This window comes from Thunnus albacares, chromosome 12 (assembly GCF_914725855.1).
Source record: "Thunnus albacares chromosome 12, fThuAlb1.1, whole genome shotgun sequence".
NCBI classification, from domain to species: domain Eukaryota; kingdom Metazoa; phylum Chordata; class Actinopteri; order Scombriformes; family Scombridae; genus Thunnus; species Thunnus albacares.
Window position 1 is genome coordinate 28,302,529 of NC_058117.1, and position 20,585 is coordinate 28,323,113.

At 37.8% G+C, this 20,585-nt stretch overlaps 1 protein-coding gene across 1 annotated transcript; it reads left to right on the forward strand.

Moving 5' to 3' along the window:
* The first annotated feature begins 8,631 nt into the window (after nucleotides 1-8,631).
* gtpbp4 (GTP binding protein 4) lies at nucleotides 8,632-19,041 on the forward strand. The gene is made up of 17 exons (XM_044368539.1): nucleotides 8,632-8,741; nucleotides 9,972-10,142; nucleotides 10,286-10,389; nucleotides 10,515-10,651; nucleotides 11,323-11,423; nucleotides 11,791-11,883; nucleotides 12,941-13,132; nucleotides 14,349-14,414; nucleotides 14,518-14,607; nucleotides 14,710-14,820; nucleotides 14,909-14,986; nucleotides 15,379-15,430; nucleotides 15,528-15,628; nucleotides 15,909-16,106; nucleotides 16,639-16,704; nucleotides 17,196-17,339; nucleotides 18,349-19,041. Exons 1-17 carry the CDS (start codon nucleotides 8,694-8,696, stop codon nucleotides 18,499-18,501), a joined length of 1,905 nt encoding a protein of 634 aa, XP_044224474.1. The 5' UTR covers nucleotides 8,632-8,693; the 3' UTR covers nucleotides 18,502-19,041.
* The last annotated feature ends 1,544 nt before the right edge of the window (nucleotides 19,042-20,585 follow it).

The window sequence follows — 20,585 nt, forward strand, 5'->3', positions numbered from 1 at the left end:
TGCACTGTAGCAGAATTAGCTCAAAGCTAATTTACATCTGCAGTCCCCCAGAATCAAAACATACAATGGCACAAAAACAAACAGTACAAAACAAAAAACACACAGAACAGATTATACAAAATACAAAATACAAAATACAAAATACAAAGCTACACACAACAGCACTTCACATACACCCACAATGTCAATTGGAAATTAATAATGTAAACTTGTCAAATTAAAAGCAATGGTTATTCTTACTGAGATCATCCTATCAAGTTAAAATAACCTTTTAATACATCTATACATTTTTCCTCTTATTCTCGTTTGATGCAACTTGACTATTAATCCTTCTCTCCACATCATGTCATTTGCTACCACAACTACACTCTCTTTGTTAACATGAGCTTTCCTATTGTGCTTCTTTCTTTTCTAAATCCACTTTGATAACATTGTAATTCTCCTTTGATTTCTAGATAATAAATCACCTTTCATTAATCATTTTTTCCATGAGTTTTCCTACATGAGACGTTCCGGTCTATAACTCTCTGCCGAGCTTGGATCTTTATCTGGTTTACAGATCGGAACAATTATGGATTCTTTCCACAACTTTAATAATACTTCTTTATTCCTATCCTAAGATTAATTAACATACAATAGCTTATTTGATCTTTCCTTGGAGTTGTCTTTCCAGATTTCTTTAACGCATTATTCACTTCTGTCACTTCTTGAAAACATCGTATTAACTGTATTTCCATGTTCCTTTACATCCTGCAGTGCTTCTGTTTCTTGCTCTTGTTCCATCTCTCCCTCTTTTTTCTTTATTACTCAAATTTTCTATCAAATGAACTTTAACAAAGGTCTGTGCCAATAATTCTGCTTTGTCCTTATTATCTATCATTATATTTCCATCATCCTTCATTATCGGATATCCATGTTCTTTCCTGTTACCAGACAATCTTTTAATCATACCCTATACTCTCTCTAATGGTGTGTTTCTACCTGATGAGTCACCTCTTTATTATATTCCTCACTCCTGCCTGCTTTCTCTTATAATTAATCAAAAACACAGTGTTTTTTTTTTTTTCAAAACTTTGAAACTTTTTCCTTTTATTACTGCTTCTTTTCAGGATCAACTCTTTAGCTGCTCCTAATATAATTCTACTGATTAACTCACTGATTTATATTTAAATCCTTCAGTTTCCCCTCATTTGATATTTTAAACTTGCTCCCATCTACTTTCCTCAAATTTCCATCTCCTTTCTCTTTCATCCTGTTCTACATCACTTTCTATTCCTCTATATCATATATTAATAGATATTGGATGTATTTAATACCTTCCAACTACTTATTCCAGCCAAAGATTGTGATACCAGTGTGAGATCAGTTGCTGACTCTGCACACCTCATCAAATTCATCCCGGTGCCTGAACCATCATTTAACCACAGCAGCTCCTTTTTCATCCATTATCTCTTCTATCATTTCTCCATTTAAATCTTCTTGGTTCACCCATATTATACCGTGTGCATTGACGTCTCCACACCAGATTACTTTCCCTCTCCAATGATCCAAAAATTGATTCTAATGTTTCTTTCTCTAATTGTTAGCATGGGTTATACAGTTTTATTATTTATTTATGAATTCAATGTCCTTGTGGTTTCAATTTCAGTCTCTTCCACCAAAAAATTCAGTAGAGGTGAGACAACAGTTGCTATGGTTAAATGAAAAAAAAAAAAAAAAAAAAAAAAATATATATATATATATATATAGATAGATAATAAACCTGTATGCTGGCCTCTATTTTTATTTAATCACATTTTTTTTGGTGAATGATATATTGGATGTCAAGGGAGATTTTCTGACCTATGACTGTTTAATTTCAAAATATGGGGATATATGTACAAGGTATTGATATATGCAGCTATTGTCCACAATCCCTTCATTATGGAGAACTTTGATTAAAAACTCTGAGGATAATATAGATGTTTGTCACCCTTGCATTAGTAATTACAAATGGTTGGGGAAGTGTAAAACTCTCTGTAAACATATTGGAAAGATGTGTTTGATACTTCTCTTCCTTTTGGTTAAACATTTTTAGATGTATTTACTCGTCATCTTGCTCTACTTGTTTATGGGCCTTCCAGTTAAAATGTTTTATGAGATATTACCGACAAGAAAAATGCTTAAATTATGGAGAATAACTGAAGATAATATCTGTAGACTTTGTGGCGATGAGGAGGAGGATATTATGCATTTATTTTGTCCAGTTGTTGCATCTGTTTGGCAGCAGGCGGCAAATTGGTTATCTGAACAAGCAATCTTTTTACCTTTATTCCCTCTCAATATTATTTGGGGTTATCAAGATGGTAAAAATATGTTGTTGAATATTGTTGTGTTGCTTGGCAAGCTTTATATATTTGATTCTCCAAAAAATCTGGTTTTGAGTTCCTTCATATTATTCTTTAAGACATTACTATTTGCAGGAAAAGATAATTATTAAAGGCAGAGCAAAAACACTCAGACATAAATAAATGGGAGATCTTGACAATATCAGAAACTTGGGATACAGAGCTGTGATTATTCTATGATATCATAAATTAATATTATCTGGCTTTTTAATTTAGTTCCTTCTATAGAATGATGTATTTACATATAGTATTTGACATGTATGTACATATATGTATGCTTATATATGTGTATGTCTGTTGTTTTTGTTTGTGTTGGTGATGTAAGTTATGTTATTGATTTGTGTGAGTTCTGTATATGTATTTTATATTTGTGTAAAATAAAACGTTTGCTGTCGTTATATTTTACTTCTTGTCTGATAAATATCTCACACCCTCTGCCATCTCCACTGGTTCTATCTTTGTGTATGCTGGAATATCCTTTAATAATAAAATCTAGAGCTGGTTTTCACCATGTTTCCTGTATGCAGATAACATCTGGTTTTGTTTTTAATGTATTGATATATCCTTTAAACTCTTTTCCATTTGCAATCAGACTTCTAGCATTGAAGTAAACATATGGTATAATTTGAGGACTTCTCTCTGAGGTCTCTTCTCCTTGACTAAGATCTGCATTTTTCCACAAGATAAGTCTTTCATGTTGAAGAACTTTGCTGCTGCCTTCACTATAATTTAGATTTTTTTCTGTTTTGGTCTTTGAGCAGAAACAGGACTGATTGGTCTGCTGTGATTCCTATTTGGCAGTTATGTGACAATCCTATCTCTGTGCTTGCTTCCTTACTTTGGATCGTACTTTCATTTCTTTTTTCCATTATCAATGATCTTCACTGCCTCTGCATGCATTACTCTCTGTTCTGTTTTCTCATTATTCATTCTCCATAGGCTGCTGTGTGAATTCCTCTGCGGCTGCAACATTTTACTCCCACATTCTCCACAAGCATGTTCTCCTCCACATCTTCCACATCTCTGCTTTCCCTCACAAACGTCAGCAGTGTGGCCATATGTCTGACATTTCAAGCATCGGAGGGGAGGAGGAACCAACAAGTCCTCCAAATGAAACAACCACATAGGTCGTTTGTACCTGCACACCAGAACGACCCATTGGAGCGTAATATGCCGCTTTCCAAAACTGTTACAAAATAATTATGTTTAATGATGTGACAACGCTGTGGTGAAGGTCTGGTTAGGTTTAGGCACAAAAACCCCTCGGTCAGAGTTAGAGAAAGATCATGGTTGGCATTAAAATATTAACTTGAAATGCGGTTACTACTTCCTTAAAGTTAGGCACCCTTCGTCTTCATGGCAACAGTAAACACCACATTGTTTTTTTTTTAAATGTCCCGACTTGTGTTTTTCGCCATCCGATCTAGCCCAACCTGCCTCCTCCCAATAAGGGAGTCATTTTATATAGACGTCATCTGAAGTGCCAATCCAATCGCCAGAACAAAACATTGGCATTATACGTTTCTGCAAACCACGGATACATTCAATGTCTACGTCTCACTGTTGGTCATTATCTGTTGAATAATGATGTTTTATGGTGGGACGACGCTGTGGTTAAGGTCTAGTTAGGTTTAGACACAAAAACCACCTGGTTAGGGTTAGGAAAAGACCATGGTTTGGGTTAAAATTAAGTAAAAAATAAAATAAAAATGGCTGAAAATGTCCCAACGTCACGCTAAAAACACCCAGTTTTGTCAGTTGAAACAGGAAATGGGCATTGGTTTCGAGGTGGTCTCGAACCGTGCTCTCTGCTGATTTCCATCTTTCTGCCAACAAACTTGCTAACCATCCACTGACCCCTCCTCCTCCTAATAAGAAAGTCAGCTCAGATAGATCTCATGTGAGCTACGTCACTTTAGAAATGTTGATATGATACGCTTTGTTGAAATGTTAATATGCTACGTATTATACGTGTTGAAACATATCTGTGGTTTGCAGAAACGTACAATGCCAACGTTTTATTCTGGCGATCAGGCTGGAACTGCATCACATCTCCGGGTCATAACTACTACGGCCGCTAGATAGCATCTGTCATTCAAATGTAACTAGAGGTCATTCTTGGCGACTGAATTTACGACCTACAGGGTCATTTTTCTTGGGAGGACAGAACATATGCTCTTACATTAAGGCTCATATATCCAACCATCACCTTTCCAGGAAGAACTTCATCTTTGAATTCCAGCAATACTGATGGACTGTCAACGGTTTCAGCGTTCCTGAATGGCTGCAGTCGTCTACTTCCTGTTATCATTCCTCTTTTAAGCATTTTTTTCTGTTCTTCCAAGTTTTCTCCTAGGAGAATTCCTGATATCACTCGCCTAATGCTGCTTCTATCACCAACTGTTCTTCTTTATGCTATTTCTTTCTTACATATTGTTTTAAGTTTAAGCACCTTATTTCTCTACTGAGTATTTCCACACTTCATCAACAAACCACCATCTCTTAACACCTCAACCATTTCAATACCCCCAAGTGCTTTCCTCAATCCATTTGTTAAGGCAATCAGACTTACAGACAATATTTCATGTCCTGCTTTGAATTTAAGAATGATCTTAAACTCTTCCAGCATTAGTTGTTTATTTTACTTAGATCACGTCTTTCCTCAACATCTTCAAGTACCTGTTTGCCTGACATCGTCACCGGGTTACTGTTCTTGTCCATTCAAGATCCATATCTTCATCCTCAGACATCCCACCACCACTACTACTTGCCATTCTGATCCAGTTACAATCCAGATTATGCCAAAACCACCGATGACGTTCCCTGTCAGCTGCTCTGCAGAAGAGCCCTTTATGATCCCTTCAGATAAAACTCAAGAAAGACATTGATGTAACCTCAGGAGGTTTGTCATCAAGGCGAACAGTCAGAGAAGATCGCTTGATAGAAATTCACATCATGTTTTTTAAGATTACAAAGGATGGGTATAGAAGTGCAGTTTTGTTGGGTCCCTGCTCATATGGGTGTTAAAGGAAATGAACAAGCAGATTCAGAGAGTTTGAAGTCTTGAAGCATGTTGGTTGACTTTTATAATATTTAACCAAAACCAAAATCTTCACCTAAACTTTAAGTTCTCCTTCAGTCAAAATGTGTTTTTCTTCTTGTTCCTACAGTTGAATGTTTGAGGTTCACTGTGCTGAATGATGAATGTGCAGAGTTTGACACTAGAAGGCTGTTGTCACATTCATCTGCTAAAAGTGGAAAGTTTCTCTGTGTTCATTGAAAACCTGATTATAAGGGGGCGGGCCTATGAGCATGATTTGTGACATCACAAATAGTTTGGAGCCAATCGTGGTCCAGACGTTTGCAGATGACACCACCCTCATTGGGCTCTGTAGGGGATAAGACCGCCTAGAGGGGGGAAGTTGACCATCTGGTGACTTGGTGAAACTAGAGCTTAGTGCTCTACAGGCAGCGGAGGTGGTTTTGGATTTCAGAAGGAACGCAGCCCCACCCGTCCCCTTCACCCTGTATGACCCCCCCCAGTGGAGTCCTTCTGCTTCCTGGGAACCAGGACTTCAAGTGGGAGCAGAACATCAGCAGCCTCACCAAGAAGGCTCAGCAGAGGATGTACTTCCTGTGCCAGCTGAAGAAGTTCAGTCTGCCAAAGTCAATGATGGTGCACTTCTACACCACCATCACTGAGTCCATCCTCACCTCCTCCATCATCATCTGGTACAGACGGTGCTGAGAGGGTGATCGGCTGCAACCCGCCATCCCACCAGGATCTGCATGCTTCAAGGACACTACTGAGGCAGCAGAAAAGATCATGGTCAACCCCTCCCACCCCTCCCGGACATAAACTTTGTGAAATGCTCCCCTCCGGCAAGAGGCTGCGGACTTGACATTATTCCCATCTGCAGCCGGCTTCGTCAACAAGGTCCAGGACCCCCTACACACTATTATTAAAAATGTATCCTGTACATACATCTCATTCTCTTCTATTTAATATTTAAAATTTAACCTGTTGCTGCTCCTCTCACCAGACTACATCTTATATTTTACATTTTTCTTCTATTGTAAATTCTTTTTTATATTATTTAAGATGTCTTGTTTTTTTGCATATATAACGGCCGCGCGCCACAACAACAGCATGAACATTTCCTTGCATGTAATCTGATTACCTGCTTGGCAATAACTCTGATTGGTAAGTGGGCGGCACAAATAAAGATGGGATACTCTCCTGTTGGCAGAGTGAGCGCTCTTCGTTTTTTCGCTATCTCTGGTGCAGCATTGAACCGGGAGCTCCCGCCCCTCCCCCTCCTTCTCCTCCCTCGCGCTCACAGCAGGCCGTTCTGATTGGTCGAGACTCGCAGTGGGCGCACGCGGACCCACTCGTGATCGGCGGGGGTGGGTGTGGCCTAGAGGCAGCGGCGCCCGCTGATTGGTCGTTTCTCGCTCGCCGCGGATCATAACAAATATGGAGTAGATTTGACTGTTCCGGGTTGACAGGAAACGCGAGTTAAGCATATTAGACTAAAATTACATTATTAGAGCTGATTGTACATAAATATTTTCCTTTTAACACATTATTAACCTCAATGTTCAATTTATTCCTGCTTAATAGCTCAAAAACGAACTTAACATTGTTTTATCACCTTGTTTCTTCATAACTTCTTAACGTTTGGAACTTAAAATGGATCAGAAATTTACATATTAAATTAAAGTTGACTTTCAGAGAGGGACCAGTCATATATGTTTTATGTTTAATGGTAATTTTATTTAATCATTATGTTTTCGGTTTTCTTCTTTGTATTTACTGCTGTTTTTTATTTAATTTCTTGTTGAGTTTTGTGTGTTTTTTAAAAGGAGTTTTTTTCTTTTACATTTTGTGTATTTGTATAAAAGCTCATCTCAGGATTGGTATTTTAAAGTAGTTCATATAGTTCATATATATATATATATACATACAAATGGGAACATTTAAAAACTCAAGTCGACTTTTAAAGAAGAATCAGTCATGTATGTTTTATGTTTTATGATAATTTTATTGTATCACTGTGTTTTGTGCTGTTTATTTGTATTTTCTTGTTGAATTTACTTTTTCCCCCCCTGCCTTTAAATATTAGACATGCTGGCTGAGTGGACAGTTTTAAACAACAACTCAAAACTTATTTCTGTAATCCAGCATTTGTCTGTTTTAATCTTTCATTATTTTCTCTCATTTTTATTTAATGATTTTTTAATTTTTTTCTTGTTCATGATTGTAACTATTTTATATGCACTGTCTTCTCTTTCTTTCCAAAGAAACTGTGTAAATGCTATTTCATAAATAGGAACACTCTTCTTATTTTCTTTCTCCCTACTTGCGTTTGGTCTTGAACTTTGTGTTTTTTCACTTGCTGCTGAATTATGAAGCACTTTGAGCTGCATTCTGTGCACAGACAGTGCTATATATTTAAAATTCATTCATTCATTCATTCTGCTGTTTTTTTTGTGTTTTTCTGCCTGTCTCAGTGACCTAAATACATTTTTATGGTATCTATAATATTTATATTGGGTGATTTACTATTTTGTAAAAAAATAAATAAATCATAAAATAAACATTTTTTAATGAATAGTTTGTGTAATTTTGTTGATTTGTATAAAATGAATATGATATTTTACACTTCTAAACACCTACAATGTAATTTGGTTACTATGTGCCATTTTGGAGTCTTGAAATGGCCATATTAGGGTCTGCCTGGACATAGCCTAGGAAAAAACAATGCACACTGATCAATTGTAGTGCTTTCTTCACCAAACTTGAACACTGACCAGTATTTGTCCACCCTTGTGACTGTGGCTCCCTTGTGTTTGTAGCTTGTTGTTTATACTCTGATCTATTACTATTGCTTTTACTATTTTAAATATTTCTTTTTTCTCCTTACTGCATTGTTGAGGAGCTGAAACCTAAGATTTACTCTCTCATACAATGTAATGAGATGTAATAATAAAGAAACTTGAATTTAAAGAAATGTTTGAATATTTGTGTTTTTCTTTTTTTTATTGAGACAAATAATATATACAACATACAACATTGACAAATAAAAGACAAATAAATGTATAATAATAATAATAATAATAATAATAATAATAATAATAATAATAATAATAATAATAATAATGTGTTTTTGTTGATGCTATGTCTGTGTTGGGTCACCAGGGGGCGATGTGTTAAAAACTCGTTTTCAGTCTCTCTTCCGGTTTACGGAACGAGGATCTTTCCTTTCCCCGTGCCGTCAACGGGCAACAACGTGTCCCGACAAAATGGCACTTTATAATTTCAAGAAGATTATGGTGGTTCCCACCGCCAAGGTGAGTTTTATTTCACGTCTTCAATGATTTAAACGGTTGTTGTTTCTTCCGGTTGGTTTTTCAGCTGATAGCGACAGTAGAAAAGAGAAAAAAACACGTGAAGGAAAACACGTGCTGGACTGTAGCTGGTCTCCATCTAAATATAACGTGACATAGTTATTGATTTATTATAGCAGAAAAACAGACGAAACTATGTACTTGTCCACTGAGTCAGAAAAGTCTTGGTCGGTAAAGAAATGACATAAGTGAATATATTTCATGTACCAAACTCCTTTCGAAAATCTTGAAGTTTAATCCGCGTTTCTCACCTGTTTCTCGTCTGTCTGTCCATTTAAACACCACGTTGCGGTTGTGGGAACTCAAGATAAAGTGCTGCTATGTGAATTGCATGTATGCCGAAATTACCACAAGACACTAATGACTGTGGGAAGTAAAACGTGACTTTATTAAAATGTGTTTGCTATCGCTTACAAACGAGGATATAATAAAGTTGCAGGTTTGCTAATGAGGTTCAGTGAGACTGTCGCAAATATGTGTATTTGAGTTTTGAGGGATAGAAACACAGGAAAACAGCATGTTATTGTCAACAAAAAATGTAAAGGAAACAGTTCCAGTGAATGGTACATTAGTAATCATCACTTTAAACAAAAAAATCATAATTTTAATAGCTACACGATGGTAGAAACATTTAATATAAGTTGATGTGTAAACAATGTCAAATGATCTTGTCAAGAACCCATTGTTGTTGACCTTCTTGTGTTTAATAGGTTTAAATCTGTTCAAATAATTACTTCAAGACAGTTCATGTAATGTTTTTGCATGTCAGTTTCTCACTTTACTTTCCCTTAATGCATTAAAATGTAAATAACTGTGAAAGTAAAATGTTGTTTACCTATTAAGGGATTGTAAGTCACACATTTTGAGTTGACATGTCAACCTGAATCCTTAGAATAAGTGTTTTAATTGTCCTGCAGTCAGTAAATCCTGCTTTTTTATACACTACATGCTGATGAAAATATAACAGATGGAGACTGGAATAGTTAAAGTTACAGTGATGTGTTTCAGTAGAAAAACATGTAGAATTTAATGCTGTGTTAAAAATAAAATGGTGGTTAAATTCTCCCAGATTTACCTCTTTATCTGCTTCACATGAAAGTGAATGTTGACGGGAAAAAAACTTCTCTTCACATTTCTCTCCACTGACCTGCGTACTGTTTCCTCTCCCTGCAGGATTTCATCGACATCACTTTATCCAAAACCCAAAGGAAGACGCCAACGGTGGTACACAAACATTACCAGATCCACCGTATCCGACACTTTTACATGCGAAAGGTGAAATTCACCCAGCAGAACTACCATGACCGACTCACACAGATCCTCACCGACTTCCCCAAGCTGGACGTAAGTCAAGAAGCTCAGAAAAAAAGTCTCTTGAATAATTAAAAAATAACTATTAAATCATACTTTTGTTCACATGCGATGTGTCATTTTTACCGGGATGTCTGTGATCAGTTTGTGAGACTTGAATGTTTTGTTTTCCTCAGGACATCCATCCGTTCTACGCTGATCTGATGAACGTGTTGTATGACAAAGACCATTATAAGTTGGCTTTGGGGCAGATAAACATCGCCAAGAATTTGATTGACAAGTAAGTTTCTCCAAAATCTTTTAATTAATTTCAGGACAAAGTTCAAGACTCCTGGAATACACAAGACATAACAGATCAATGATACTGTATATCTGTATACAAACATCTTTTTTTAACCCCCTCAGTGTTGCCAAAGACTACGTGCGTCTGATGAAGTACGGAGATTCTCTGTATCGGTGTAAACAGCTGAAGAGAGCAGCTCTGGGTCGTATGTGCACCATCCTGAAACGTCAGAAATCCAGTCTGGAGTATCTGGAACAAGGTAACGCAGAGATTCACTGTCTCTGTTCATCAGATCTGTGCAGAAAAAAACAGTCGATTAAGATTAATTTATCATTTGTTGGCATCATCGTCAAATGAAAACAAAACAAACACCACTGACTTGTACCTTCATCCACAAATATCAGTGTCGAGTTTTGCTTTCAATTCATATCTTTTATGCTCAGTTTTAACCCTGTTAGGCCTCGATCAGACAGAACGCTTTTAACACAAGGTGACCACACTGCCTTCTTTGTTGAAGCGTACAATTAAAGAGCAGCCGGCTGCATTTTTTTAATTCATCACCTGTCCTTAGCCTAACTGTTATTTTCCTGTGAAGTTAACTCAAAGATCTGTACCTTTTTATATTTTTTAGATAGCTATTGATCATTGTAACTATGATTGGTAAAGTCATACAGCTCCAGGTTTCCTATGATTGTTGTCTCCATTTGTTGTCGTCACCACCACAGAAGACCCGCCTCTCAATTTATCTGATTGGGCAATAGGACAAAAAACGTTAATGTTGTTAGGCGCTTTTCTGCTCTGAGATGAAGTTTTCGCTCCTGCAAAAATGCAAAAACTGCTAAAAAGTGCTCTGTCTGATCAGGGCCTCAGCTGTCTTTTCTGTGTTATATGTCAAAATAATTAAACTTCCTGTTGATCCTTATTCTACAGTGCGTCAGCATCTGTCTCGTTTGCCGACCATCGACCCGAACACGAGGACCCTGCTTCTCTGTGGCTACCCCAACGTTGGCAAGTCCAGTTTCATCAATAAGGTAAACAGTGTGTGTGTGTGTGTGTGTGTGTGTGTGTGTGTGTGTGTGTGTGTGAGTGAGAGAGAGACAGTTATGGATTAGCCTTGTATGATGTAGTTGGAGATGTGTGTTTTCATGAAGAGCTGCAAGTAACTAATTATTTCTTGATTAATCGTTTGTTCTACAAAACATCAGAAAAAAGTGAAAAATGTCAACTAAACATATCTATTAATATCTACAACAACTAATAATGATTTAAAGCAGCTGTTTGAAACACTTTGAGTGTCGACAAATGTCTGTAAATTACACAGACATCATGATCATTAATAATTAGAAGTGTTTGACTCCATTTATAGTTAACATGTCGTTAACCGGTTTCTTTTCTCAGGTGACCAGAGCAGATGTTGACGTTCAGCCTTATGCCTTCACCACCAAGTCTCTGTTTGTGGGTCACATGGACTACAGATACCTGCGCTGGCAGGTGAGATGATGCTGCTGTTCTCTACAAACATGTTCTCTACTGTTTGTATTAGAAATTACACGTAAATATGGACAATATAACAGATTTATTCTGTGTTGACTGACTCCAGCACATTGAATCTGAAACGTAACAGTGACTTTGAGGTTGAAGTGCTGATTGTTGGCTTTAATTTGAGGGTTTTCACGCCCACGTCTTTTTATACAAAGTCCCTCAATTTTAGTACAATGCAGTAATGACGGCAAATGATAGTAAACATAAACACAAAGCAAACAGTGGGTCATTTAGAGGCTTTTATATTGTTGTACACAAATTATTTAACAAATAAGGTGCATTATTGTTCCATTAAATGAGGTCATAACAACATGTTTACCCTGAAAAACACAACCAATGATTTTAAATAAATGTCCCTCTACAGTTGAACAAAACTAGACAATAAATGACAGTAAACCTCAAAATATCCATTCTGTTTATTTTTGTTAAAAACATTTTTAAGTGTCTTGTATTTTTTCATAACTTTGTATTCATAACATTGTAACATATACATGACATTTTCTGGTCCAAAGTCTTAAAAATACTATAATTATTATTCTTGACAAAAACAAATTGACATAAAATGATTCTGACCTGAGATTTATTCTAAAGTATTGGGCCAAAAGTGATAAAATTATCTTAAATTAATTAATTTTTGAGGTTTTTATCTTTTGGTTGATTGAACTATAGCATTTATTTGGGTGTCTGTTAGTTCTGGTCTTAAATGATCAAACTCTGACTCGTCTATAATCTTAGCTTTGTTCAAGTTAAAAACTAAAGCAGTTACAGTGATCTATTATGGAGGGTTAAAGGTTTATTTTTTCTGTCCATGTATAATTTGTTCTGCACTTTATTTGTCGTCTTTGCTGCTTTCAGGTCATTATTTCTGTGTTAGGGGTTTTAAAATAGATCCACCCACTATAAAGTCCATTATAAAGACATAAAACCTGCAGAAACACACCAACACTTCCTGTCATCCTCGCCATTCTAACATTAACTGTGTGTGTGTGTGTGTGTGTGTGTGTAGGTGGTGGACACCCCCGGTATCCTGGACCACCCTCTGGAGGACAGGAACACCATCGAGATGCAGGCCATCACGGCTCTGGCTCACCTGCGAGCGGCGGTCCTCTACGTCATGGACACGTCCGAGCAGTGCGGTCACACTCTGCAGGAACAGCTGGAGCTCTTCAACAACATCCGACCGCTGTTCGCCAACAAGGTCAGACGTCAACACGTTACGTCAGTTTGGGTGTGGAGGTGGTGACGCGGCTCGGCTTTTTATGGATGGAGCAGTTGTAGAGAAGGTTTTAGATTTACATTTAGGAGTTTATTAACAGTGTGTGTATATGCACCGTGGTAACCAGGTGACTCAGAGGGTACGTTACCGGGGTAACTGGAGAACATTGTAGTTACTGGTTACTGTAAATCTGCTTATATGAGCAGCAGATCAGTAACCAGATTTATCTCCTGTCATTAAACTTATTTTGGAAGCCTGGCTTATTGATTTTAGCTGTATCAGTGATAGAAGCTGACTTATTTTTGGTCTTTCAGGTAGATAGATATAGCCGAGATCTTCATCACAGCACGAAAGTGTCTGTTCAGTGGTGGTAATGGACTTATGTAGACTTCTAAAGGCTACTTTGTGTGTGATTTTACTCGGACTTCAGGCAGATTTACTTAAAACCTGGTTAAACTTTTTTTTTTCTGCAACGCGACATCATCTGACAAGGCAATGCGTTGACCAACACATACATGCAAGTGCACAAGTGCACGTTCCTGGTGGATTACTTTGCAACTTGATCATCGTATTCGACTGTTTACCTCATGATCATTGTGATGAAAGATAAAGTTGCCACCGTGATGACTTAGCAGAGTTGTAAAATCCTGTCTGTGAGGTTTACAGACCGGTAAACTGTGTTTTGGCGGCTGATAAACCTTTTAAATGCATCAATCTGTAGCTTCGACTCGACTTCCTGGATCGTATTTCATCATCTCACCGGTACCTCAAACAACACGCCCACCACTGCAGCCTCTTGCATCGTTTAAAACCAGGACTGCAGACTTAAAGTTTACTTTCAGAAAATGATGAGCGGAATTTGGGAAATGTTGGGCACGTGGATTAAGATGCATACCACGAGATCTCAACGACCCCAATCTGAATCCAATATGGGTCTTTCGTTACATGTCATCCCTCTCTCTCTCTCTGCCCTGATTTCCTGATTCTTTACTGCATCCTTTCAAATAAAGACCAAAAAAAAACCCCAAAAACAATCTTAAAACTAAACTAGAAACTAGTCTAGATCAGAACTAGTCTGTTATTCAACCTCAGAAACATGTCGACCACAGATTTGAACATGTCTGTTAGTGAGAAGTCGTCTGCAAACACCAATAAAATAAAACAGAGTGTGAAGTGATCCTGGTGTTTCTCTCTGCAGCCTCTCATCATCGTGGCCAACAAATGTGACGTGAAGAAGATCACTGAACTGTCCGAGGAGAACCAGGTGGGTGATTGAAGGCTCGTCGATGGCAGAAGTTTGCACTTCAGGGTTTAGTTGAACGTCACCTCTCTGATGTTCGTCTTTTTTTTTTTTTTCCTGTTGTCAGAAAATCTTTGCGGACCTCACCGCTGAGGGAATCCCAGTCATCGAGACCAGCACCCTGACTGAGGAGGGAGTCATGCAGGTTAAAAACGAGGTGAGAAACAGAAAGTCAGGACACACACGTGGAGGAACAGAGTGTTGTATTTTTTCTGTGAGCGAGCTTGTTGTGATCCACGCTCATGTCTGCGTGTCTCAGGCCTGCGATCGGCTCCTCGCCCACCGCGTCGACAACAAGATGAAGGGCAAGAAGGTCCACGATGTTCTCAACCGGCTCCACCTGGCCATGCCCGCCAAGAGAGACGAGAAGGTGAAACATAGCGAAGACATCTGTTATAATTGAGTCTGCTTCTTCTTTTAGCTTTTTTACTGATCATTAAGCTTCATTTCTTTTCCAGGAGAGGCCTCCGTTCATCCCAGAGGGAGCGTTGATGCGCAGGAAAGCCATGGAGGTGGACGCACCCAAACGCAAACTGGTAGGTTCAGTGTTAACTTCAGACACAAAGCCAAAAAGATAACTCATCATACGAAGTGTACATACACAGGAAGACTGTTTCCTCCACCTATTGGTCCCATAGTTCAGGTCCATCCACCATCAACTTCATATATTTCATAATGAATTTCAACATTTTAGAAACTCTGAAATCCAGCTAAAACATATTAATATCTTTTATGTTAATATTAAACAACCCTCCCCCTGTAAAATTATCATTTTTTCTTATGTGCCCTTATGTACCCTTATGTACCCTGACCCTGACCCTCAGGGTCAGGGTCAGGGTTAGGGTGAAAAAATGAGAGATAATAAGTGAAACATTTTTCTTCATGTTGTTGCTGTTTTTGTATTGAACTCTTTCATTTCATCTCTCAGGAGAGAGATCTGGAGATGGAGCTCGGAGACGATTACATTCTGGACCTACAGAGTAAGTCGTCATTATCAAGCTGCCGCGGTGCATCAGGAGACAGTAAGTGATGCAATGCTGATATTATTTATTTATTTATTTATTTTTTTTTTTAAAGAATATTGGGATCTGATGAATGAAGATGAGAAGCATGATAAGATCCCGGAGGTCTGGGAAGGCCACAACATCGCTGATTACATTGATCCTGACATCATGAAGGTGAGTCTGAGTAGGAAACATACTGACTGTTAAACTACTTATTGGATCATTCACAGTGTACTTTATTATACTTCATAATTTAATGTTTAACTGAGGATTATAATGGATGCCAGTGTGGACATATGATTCCTTTCTTAATATTTGTCGGTGCATCTCAGTTTATTTTGTAGTACGACCACATTTACACATTTACCGCCATAAGATAAATATTAATATGAGGAAAATGTTGCCGTTCAGTGAGATAAATTAGGCCTCGCTGACAATATTTTGATATTCACAGAAACTAGAGGAGCTGGAGAAAGAGGAGGAGCTGAAGGAGCGGGCCGGCGAGTACGACTCGGACGAGGAGAGCGAGGACGAGGAGATGCAGGAGATCCGCGTTCTGGCCAAACAGATCCGCGAGAAGAAGCAGCTCATAGTCATGGAGTCCAAAGAAAAGGACGTGCACGGGCCGCGCATGCCCAGGACCGCCACCAAGGTGAGAGATTGTAGCTCAATGCGACAAACAAATTATTATTTCTAAACTCTTGAATATTGATCAGGATCTAACATAACAGTCTGCAGGATCAGCAGATGTTTGACAACAGGAGCTCACGTTCAGTCAGAGCAGACAATTCAGACTTATGTATGTTATTATCTCAAGATTGTCAGTGTAAAATAACTGATAATACTCATATTATGACTTCAGGAGCCAACAGGTTTCCTTCCTTTATGGCGTGAATGTTAATAGTCGCCTGTGCAGCTTTAACAGACACGTTGAACTTAAACTTTCAGCAGTTATTTAATTTTTTTTCCCCCAAACATGAAACTTCCCGTAATTCCTCCACTCCTATATTTCAAATGGGTGCCTCAGTGTTCACGGCAATGATGGTGCTTTTAATTTATATAATTACTGCATTTTGTAACGTGAGCTTAGCACTGAAATCCACCTCTAACCACAGCTGTGTGTGTGTGTGTGTGTGTGTGTGTGTGTGTGTGTGTGTGTGTGTGTGTGTGTGTTTGATCTACAGGTTGAGAGGAAGAAGCTTGAGAAGCAGATGGGTGATCTCGGTCTGGATATGGACGACAAGGACGAGGTAAGTTATTCTTCACATTAGGATACATGCTAATTTACTTATTAGCCATGCTAGCATCAGCTAGCGTCTCTCCGGATGTCAGTTTATGGGTCCAGACAGAAATATCTCAACAACTAGTTGATGGATCCCTACAAACTTTAGTACAGATATCCATGTTTACTAGAGGGTCAAAATTTCATTTGTCCAATACTTTGATATTTTGTCTTGTACTTTGAATATTAAAGTAGCAAAACTAATGACTTTATCATCAGTCTCAGCTGTACTTTGTGTTTAGTGCCAGTTAGCAAATGTTAGCATGCTAACACACCTAAACTAAGATGATTAAAATGGTAAATATTATAACTGTCAGCATGTTTTTCAGCATTGTCATTGTGTGCATGTTGCTGCCTTGTGTGTGTCTGAAGCCTGCTGTGAACAGAAACATGTGAAGGTGTTATAGTTCTCACAGGATTTCACACAGATTCATTAACATCTTCTTCTTGTACTTGCAGAGTCACTACGCGCAACAGGCCCGGCGGTCCCGCAGCGTCACCAAGAAACGAAAGCGTGAAGCTTCGGCACCTCCGACCTCCAAAACACGCAGCCAGAGCGCCTCCCGTCCACCACGAGACCAGTCCGGTCTGCGAGACCCGAAGGTACGTGACGGTGTCTTTACCCTCTACTGTTTCTTTTTAAATTGTACTCAAGTGTTGAAGCAGACTTAAACTTTCTATGTTGTACATTTTGACATTGTTTGCGTTTTATACCGTAGTCCTGAATAAACAATTTTATTTCATCAGTTTTCTTTATAATTAAGACAAACAAAGATTTATTTGAACTTGCTGTACTGCAGTTTGGAAATATGATCTCATTCTAATTTGGGATGTAATGGATGCAAATATCGATTATTCCACAGCTGACTATAGACGGTGCTTTATCTGAATGATATTCAAGTCAGTTGATGTGGAAATAAAGCTGCACTTTGATACATTTCTATGTTTCTTTTCCATCTTAATCGTACAAATCCAACGAGCATTTTATCAGAACGAATATTTCTCAGTTCCTGAAGATTTTTAAATGTTCAAAAAACAAACAAACAAAAAAAAAATCAGCTGTTCTCAAGTCAAGTTATAAATCTTAAGTGATGTATAATATTAATCTCAGGTTAAAAACATTAAAGTCCATCCAAATTAGTGTTTGCAGATATTAAATTAGAGCTACAATGACTGTCGATGAATCGATATGTCGATCACCAGAAAATTAATCTGCAATTTCTGATAATCGATTCATTGTTTTGAGTCATTTTTTTTACGGAAACTCATCCAAATCCTTTGATTTCAGTTTCTCACATATGAATATTTTCTGGTTTATTTTGTCTTCTATGATTATAAACTAAACATCTTTGGGTTTTGGACTGCAATTGACATTTTTCACCATTTTTGAACATTTTATAGACTAAAAGACTAACTGATTAATCAAGGAAATTGACGTATTAAATATAGTCTTAAGTTGACAAGACGTGACTCTACATCCAACACACTGAGGTTAAAAAAGTTTGTCCTGATCTAAACGTTCAGTCAACATGTGCACAAAATAAATCCCTGGTCTCTGAATGTTAAATGAAGCTGAGGACTCATAGCAGTGTCTTTTTTGTTTATTCCTCAGATGGCAAAGAAGGCCAAGAAGATGATGAAGAACTCCCAGAAAGGCATGAACCGCCAAGGCAAGAAGGGAGAGTCGGACAGACACGTGTTTGACCTGAAACCTAAACACCTCCTGGCCGGGAAGAGGAAGTCTGGAACCACCGATCGCAGATAAAACTGCTTCTTTTCTGGACTGTTGTGACCTGGACGCTCTTTTCAGGGATGAAAGGCTTCTCTGTGGAGATTTATGTCTTCATTCTATAGATTTCCTCAGCAGTAACAACAAGAACATGAAATATTTCCTCTTTTTAACTGAGGAAACTGGTCATTTAATATTTTTGTGACATGGGAACGTCATCTTTGAGGATGGTAGCACCATTCAAAACTATTAAACTGATGCAGGAATGCACCAGTTCATTTAAATAAGTAATAATAACGATAATGGTTTATATTGTATTTGCTAGCTCTATATAGAAATGTTAGAAAAAGACTCACACAGTCAGATTTAGACCCTGATTAACTGTGGAAACGTCAAAAACTATTCAATTGTAAAAGTTTTCTCTTGGAATTAAGAGTCGATGAACTTGTTTGCCTTACAGCTTGTATTGATCGAGGTAATGTTGGGTTTACTTTGGATAAAGTGATGATGATGATGATGATGCTTCCTTTTACAGCAACAAGGGAGCCAAATAAATAAATATACACCTGAACTCAACTGCAGCCTGTCAGATTTCTTGTCTCTTACACATCTTGATTATTACACCACCTTCAATTAAGTAGAAATAAAAAGCCTCTAATGTAAAGTGAAGGTTAGTCAGGGTAACATGGAGGCAGTTACACCTGTAAAGTCGTCATGGTTGTCCAGGTAGTGTGTGATGTTGTGCCTTTTACCTGTTTAGATAGGAGGTAAAGGTAGATAGTAGAGGTACATTTTATATTCAAACCAGATGAGAATGTAAGTCTGATAGGGATTTAAATTTCTACATAGCAACACTAAAGTTTTACAAGGTGACTTATAAGAATGTTTTTTAAAATATGAAATGAAAACAATGTCCTTCAGTATTTATGATACAAAGCAAAATCCCTCCATGCTGTGTGCTTTTATCTTGAAGGCCAAAGTCGTGACTGTAATTTACCTGACTGTGTTTTCATTTTACCTTCTTATTACAGCTGTTGAGTTAGAAATGTTGGTTATAAACATGTTGTTATTGTTGTTCAGAAGAGCAAGCAGGTGAACTTGTGCACAAATTTGAACAATTTGAACGTTTCCTCGCTTCTGTCTAGTGTACATACTAGATAAAACTAGTGAACATGTTTCACCTGCTTTTTTTTTTTACAGCCACTCTTTAATTCGGCGTGTATTTTAATCATCAAGGAGGAAATGTTAAAGGGTAAAGGTGTGAGGAGGTGGATGGTTGTGCTCCAGTCGAACTGGCTGATTTACAAGTTTTCTCTCTGACAAATGTAGTTCATTTAATCCGATTGTCATGAGGTTTCATGCTTTGTCCACACAGGGCGTCTGCACACACAAAATACATTTATACACCTTTTGTACACCTGCACAGTTCCCTGACAAAAATGACCCGTCATTAGAAATGAATGGGTGAGACTACAATTAGTGTATAAAATCGAGTTCACAGGCGCATTCATTAGACGGACACACTACTCCTCACAGACCCCCACATGCATGTGTGTTCCAGCACACACACACACACACACACACACTTCGCTCCCCCTCTTGGTTTCCAGATCAAAATAATCAATACATTATGCTTTTATACAATGAGACCTACAGGCCATAAATAGCGAACAGAAGTTCAACTCTTGTAATGTTCACAAGATAAAAAGATCTAACACAACATGAGGTGATATATATGTATTATTATGGATTAATAATCAGCTATAATATAATTTTGGACTGGGCACAGAATAAATTAACATGAAATGAACACAACAGGAGGGTTAATAAAACACTGTCTGCCTAGATGAACTATCCTCACATATGATGCGCGACTGTTAATTAATTTAATTGATGATTTATTTGATTTTATTTCCTAATTCTCTGTGAAGGTTTCAATATGCCGAATTTACGGGAAGATGTGATTGTTGTGTAAAACCTCTTAAAGTTGGTTGTGTAAAGCGCTGGCATGTTGCAGTGAGTTAAAAAAGAAGAAACTGACGCACTTTGAGGTGAGTTTGGTTCACGTCGATTTCATTTCCAGATTTGGGCTTTTATTGCCAAAAACCCCGGGGCGGAAT

Bases quoted from the DNA above. Each gene is read 5' to 3' on its own strand.
- gtpbp4 (XM_044368539.1), top strand. From the start codon at position 8,694: ATGGCACTTTATAATTTCAAGAAGATTATGGTGGTTCCCACCGCCAAG. The intron at 10,390-10,514 runs GTAAGTTTCTCC...TAACCCCCTCAG, and splicing joins GCCAAGAATTTGATTGACAA to TGTTGCCAAAGACTACGTGC. The intron at 14,415-14,517 runs GTGGGTGATTGA...TCCTGTTGTCAG, and splicing joins AACTGTCCGAGGAGAACCAG to AAAATCTTTGCGGACCTCAC.